This window comes from Cotesia typhae, unplaced genomic scaffold (genome assembly GCF_013202065.1).
Source record: "Cotesia typhae breed Kobodo isofemale line unplaced genomic scaffold, CoteBio_Ctyphae scaffold_121, whole genome shotgun sequence".
NCBI lineage: Eukaryota > Metazoa > Arthropoda > Insecta > Hymenoptera > Braconidae > Cotesia > Cotesia typhae.
This window is the reverse complement of record NW_027423773.1, coordinates 4923523-4929522: the sequence shown is the minus strand read 5'-3', so window position 1 is coordinate 4929522 and position 6000 is coordinate 4923523. Positions and strand designations below refer to the sequence as shown.

The 6000-nt window shown below is 34.0% G+C and overlaps 2 protein-coding genes across 2 annotated transcripts; both read left to right on the top strand.

Moving 5' to 3' along the window:
* Nucleotides 1-200: 200 nt before the first annotated feature.
* Nucleotides 201-2510, top strand: LOC141533618 (uncharacterized). The gene has a single exon (XM_074252608.1). The coding sequence runs from the start codon at nt 201-203 to the stop codon at nt 1233-1235; it is 1035 nt and encodes a 344-aa protein (XP_074108709.1). The 3' UTR covers nt 1236-2510.
* Nucleotides 1311-2510, top strand: LOC141533619 (uncharacterized). The gene has a single exon (XM_074252609.1). It carries the CDS (start codon nt 1311-1313, stop codon nt 1842-1844), a length of 534 nt encoding a protein of 177 aa, XP_074108710.1. The 3' UTR covers nt 1845-2510.
* Nucleotides 2511-6000: the final 3490 nt, after the last annotated feature.

The window sequence follows — 6000 nt, the reverse complement described above, 5'->3', positions numbered from 1 at the left end:
CAAAATCTAATATTCAGCTCATACAAACGGTAGAATATTCCCACACTAAAATAATTCAGTGTAAAATTGAAATCAAAAGATCAGTCTATTATTGAGGCTCCTGGAGTCACGTAGCGACAGTAACAAATCCACACATAGAGTACATAGAAGAGATATCGAAACCTTACTGTCAAGATATACACAAGACCCGGACACACTTCATGTACGACACGGCAATTCGAGACATACAGCCGAACGGAACGACGATAAGGTCTCTACTCTTCGCAGGGAAAGCAGATAACTCCGGAAACTGCGAAGGAGGAAAATACTCGGATCCATACGGGACATACTCAGATGTAGTGGTACAAGGACAGATAAAAATCACAATCCGTGATTATTTAGCCCCGGTAAACTTCAAAGAAAACAGCGTAATCCTAAAATCGGGAATAAGATGCTGGCATGGATCAGAAAAATGCTTGGATACAGAAGGAGGCTACACGTTCTGGGACGTCATAAGGAAAGACGACTGCGAAACAGAAAGATTCATAGTAGTTTATCAAGGGCAAGCCCAAAGAATTAGGGATAGCTCAGGAAATAAGACCGTCGAATTCTTTGCAGTAACATCAAATCAAATAACTTTTGCGCTAACAAAACAGGAAACACTCTCAGTATGCGGGCACAAATTCTTACGCACGGAAGAACCCAGATTATTCGTAATAGAAAGTGACGACAATAATTTCTTACTAAAGAAATCAGAATTAACAACATCGGACATCGACATATTCGCATATGTAAATTCGAAAATAGTCTATTTAGAAAAACACTTGAGAAAAGAGATTGTAGCGAGTTATAACGATGCCATTAAACAACAATGCGAATTAGAAAAAATAGTACTACGAAATTCCCTTGCATTAGCATCAATAGCACCGGCGGAATTCGCGTTTCAATTCATGAAAGAACAAGGATATATGGCCAGCGTCACTAGAGAAGTTATCAGAATATCAAAATGTGTACCAGTCGAAGTCAAAACGAGGAAAACAGAAGAATGTTATCAAGAACTACCGGTTACTTTAGGAAACGGTAGCTTCTTCATGTTACCTAGAACGCATCTGCTAGTAAAGACCGGTAGTCAGATCGATTGCAACACATTGACGCCTACCACATTTAACATCAATAATGCATGGTACCAAATTCTACCCCAATTGACACCAACCTTAGAACCAGAAGAAATTGGCCCAAACACCAGAGCAACATGAAAGTACACGGCACCGGAATATTTAGCAAAAAGCGGAATATACTCAAACGAAGACCTGAGTGAGCTAAGAGAAGCAATGATGTTCCCAGTAGAAAGATTCGCAGTAGTAAACACGATAGCCAGAGGGGCAACAGGCAGACAAATAAACGTACAAGGAATCAACATAAATAGATTCATCGACGAGGTCAATATAGAAAACAAAATTAAAAACATGCTGACAAAAGTACATGGAATTTTCACTGTCATTGGAGATTACAGTTCAGCGATAACAGCAGGCTGTATTATAATAAAAGCTTTCAAGTTTGCCGCCGACACAGTAATACACGCATTGGCGCTACACTCCGTATTCGGATGGAGCCTATGGTTACTAGGATCCATATGGGATTCGTTAACAAACTTCTTGTTACATTCAAAACAGAAATACGAGAAAGAAAAGGAGCAAACAGCCAGCAACCCAATAATGTCACAACTAACCACAATCGACATAGAAGAAAAAGACTCAGGAGAAGAACCACCGAGGACGCCAAGACCAAGAGCAAGGGAACCGGGAACAAATAAGGTAGACATCGACCAGACAGACAAAACAATACAAAGAAAACTATTTCCATAAATTAGCAAATCTCCTCTCTCCCATTCCATTATCATGGAAAAAAAAAAAAAAAAAAAAAAAAAAAAAACCCTAACAATACACGCTAAGAAGGAAAATTTTTTTTATTGAAATCCCTTTCTTCTACAAAGCCGTTTATAAATCGTAAACAGAGAGAAGTCCTTCAGGATGAGCCCAAGCGGGATGACACCAGTCGTCGGTAGGATGGTCCAGGACGGCAAACTTCCCCTCCTGCATCCAACGAAGTCCCAAGTAGTCGAAATCGTCTGATTGGGGTTGGGATGACTCGAACCGGTCCCGGAACCAAGCACATCGGTTCTGAATCTTCTCGGCACGCCGGCGACGAACAACATCGATGGAGATAAACCCATCAATATTTAGTGGTCCGGAAAGCTAAAATAAGCAAATTAATCAGTGAAACGAAGTAAATAAGCAAACAAATAAAGAAACAAGCATACTTACGGGAGATACGCGTATCTGCGATTCCACGTAGAGACGAACAAGTTTCAAAATGAGGGCTTTCAATCGCCCCACCAGCACCACCGCACCAAGTAACCCCCGCGTAGATCACGCCCAAGATCAACGAGATCTTTGATGATCACAAGCCACATAAAGACATCGAACACATTCTGAAAAAAAAAAAAAAAAAAAAAAAAAAAAAAAAAAGAATTTTTCATGTAAAAATTGGTTTTCTCAAATAAAAGAGTCAACCAGATAGTAGAAATTAGTATTAATAATTTAAAAACGGTACTTACGTCCACGGGACAGCACAAAGAGTAACTAGGGTTACACATTTTTTATTCGGAGACAAGAAAAATCTAATATTTATATACGCGAAAGTACAAAGAGAAAGAAAGCACGTGACGATCTTCACAAAGGTACTCGGAAAAGTAGTAACGTAATTAAACAACTAAAGACAATAGACGGTACGAAAAACCCCCACGACTTAGAAAATACATCCCCATCCAGTCAGGATGCGCAAAATATAACCAAAATTACACCGACAACCCGAAACACAGAGTGAAACCACGCGCAGGAACTACCCCACTCTTACAAATTTTTTTCTTTTAACGCTCCCCTCAGATAAAATTTTTTTTGTTAGTAAAAATTACAGCATATATACATGAGCACACCTACGTGAATGAAAAAAAAAAAAAAAAAATTTTTCCTTTTTTTTTTTTCCTTCAAATACATAAATAAGATTTTTTAATATAAACATACACAAATTACCAAAATCAATTTAGAAACAATTATTTCCCATATTTTCTCGTCTCTCTCTATCATCAAAAAGTTTTCTTTCCTTCGGCTCACTCCCTAACGATACAAGAAAAATAAAGAAGAATAAACGATAGATCAGAAATTATAAATTCAGGTTGAAAACAAAAATAACTATAAAATAAAAAAAAACACACCTAAAACAAAAAAAAATATGACGAGAAACAAATTTTTTTGGAAAAATAATGACATACTTTTCTTACAGGAAATATAAAATAAAAATATTAAATTTTTAATAATGTTTAGATATAAGAATGAACCACAACATCGAATATATAGAAATACAAAAAAAAAAAAAAAAAAAAGATAAATAAATGAACATTTAAGCTTCACAGCGATAGCAAGGAATTACCGATTCAAGCAACAATAATAAAATAAATAACCATAGATTTTATTGTTCAAAAAGTACATAAATTTTTTTTAGCCAAGAAAGATGATAATAATAATAATAAATTAATGAATTATAAATAATAATATAATACATAATAAATTGTAAACTAAATTTTTTTTTTCTTTTCAAATGACAGTTGAGTAAAATACAAACTTAAAAGATAATAGAGATAACGCAAACGTACATGTATTTTCTTCCAAAAATAAGAAGATTATTGTCAATAAGGTTTTAAAGAACTTTAAAAGAAAAAGATAAACATAAACTTAAACGTAATATATAAGTAAAAACAAATAAAAGAGGATCATTGTCAGTAAGGTTTCAGAAGGACTTAAAAATAAAGATAATAGCCCTATGGCAGGTAAAGCAGTTATCGGAGAACCGCCGGAGTATCTCTTAACCCACAAGGGGCGCGAGCCTACTGAGAGGGAGAAATCTCCTAAAATTTTTTTTAATATAATTTAACGCGCGAAAAACATATTTTTTTTCTCATAAGCATAAATTGAGATCAATGCCACCTAAACAACAAACGGGACGTTTGTCTAGAGGGAGGGACGTGTTACGTCCCCACCTGCATTCGCAGATGTCTCTGATAGCGAATACGCGCGCTAATTTAAACTCTAACAATTGTACAATAATTTCATAAATATTCATTTTTTCATAAATATAATGTTAAATAATAAGTAAAGAATTCCAAACGTTAAACATTAAATACTAAGAAAATGATAAGTAAAACTCAGCCAACACCTGAATAAACAGATTATTTTTAAGTTCACATTAACATTTTCTTTCGAAGAATGTTAATGGAAAAACTAGAATGATTCAACAAGCAGTAGAACAAATAAGTTGTTTTTAAGTTACCATTAACATTCCAACAAGGAACGTTGAATGATAACACAAATGTATAATAAAATGTAAAGGGAAACTAGAGTACAGTACGCGGCAACATCAGAAAGTTTCACGAAAAGAATGTCCTAAGTCAACAACAAACAATTACGTGGACTAGACTCTGGAGTGGCATCAGCCGATGAGCCAGCTCACCCTGATGACGCAGGAAGCGTGAACTCCAAAGTCTAGAACATTCTATATTTTCGAGAACCTGATAAGCAACCCTACTCCTACAAGGGCGCGTCCCTTGGGGAGTCTATAAAAGCGAGTTGCATCAGGAACTCGAGGCCTTTTTCATAATATCATTAAGCTACTAAGTACTGCTCTAGAAACCGATAAACATTACACTGTACGACGGTTTCCCTCCTGATAATTAAATTGTATCGCATTACTAATTAAATAAATCGGAGACTATTAATTTCAAATTAAATCAGTTTATTTCGGAGGAAACTCGAGTCCACCTACTGACGACACTGGGGGTCGTCTCATCCTAATTCTCCAGACTCCTTTATATTATTTAGTGCCGGTTCTTCTCAAACCGCGCCGTTACGAGGACGTAACATGTAATTTTTTTAAGAGAATTTAGGAGAAAAATTGAAGCATACATTTTTACCGACATATATTACGCATGACTTTATTTTCTTCACCAGATATATTATACACTAGTCACAAAAATTAAGGGATATAAAAAAAATTCCAAATTTTTTGGTGATTTTCAGCGAGCTGTAACTCCGAGGAAAATGATCGCACAGAAAAAAAAAAAAAAAGCAAATTGTAGCTCCAAGTGTCTAGTTTTTAGATATGACCATGAAAATTTTTGTCATCGTCAGGTCTGGAGAAATCCTAAGAATACTACTGAAAAAAATTTTTCGAAATTTTTTTCGTCTTAAAAAGGTCTACGGGCTTCAAAAAAATTTTTTCGATTGTTTCGTTTAAAAGCTCTTTTAGTAAATTTAATACCCTTTAATTTGACGTAATCAAAAAGCCTGTACGATAATTTGCCGCGGAGTTATCGTCAATCAAAGCAAAAAAGTGGAGCTACAATTTGCTTTTTTTTTTTTTCTGTGCGATCATTTTCCTCGGAGATACAGCTCGCTGAAAATCACCAAAAAATTTGGAATTTTTTTTATATCCCTTAATTTTTGTGACTAGTGTATATAGACATTTACAATTTTCTGAAACTTACGTTCTATATGATAGGAATTTTATATTTTCTATTTTTGATTTTAAATACAATTTTCGATGCTGATCAACTCATAATTGATATAATAAAGTTTTTATTAAAATAGTTTTAGTGTACGTAAGATTGGGAGAAATCTTTAAATTTGTCAAAGATGAGATGAATAACAACTTTGATTATAAAAACTGATTGAGAAGAATTAATTTTTAATACTCTTTAATCAACATTTTTAAATAGAGATGTGACTAAATAAACAAACTGTTAATGTTGATTAATATATTAATATATATCATTGAAATTATAAAAGGATACGTTTTCCACTATGTAACATCTTATTATGTACATTTATATAATAAAGATGGAAAAAACTTTAAGAAGTATATTAATAATTGATTAATTTTTTCCAATTAAGGTAATTTATTATTTAT

Bases quoted from the DNA above. Each gene is read 5' to 3' on its own strand.
- LOC141533618 (XM_074252608.1), top strand. From the start codon at position 201: ATGTACGACACGGCAATTCGAGACATACAGCCGAACGGAACGACGATA.
- LOC141533619 (XM_074252609.1), top strand. From the start codon at position 1,311: ATGATGTTCCCAGTAGAAAGATTCGCAGTAGTAAACACGATAGCCAGA.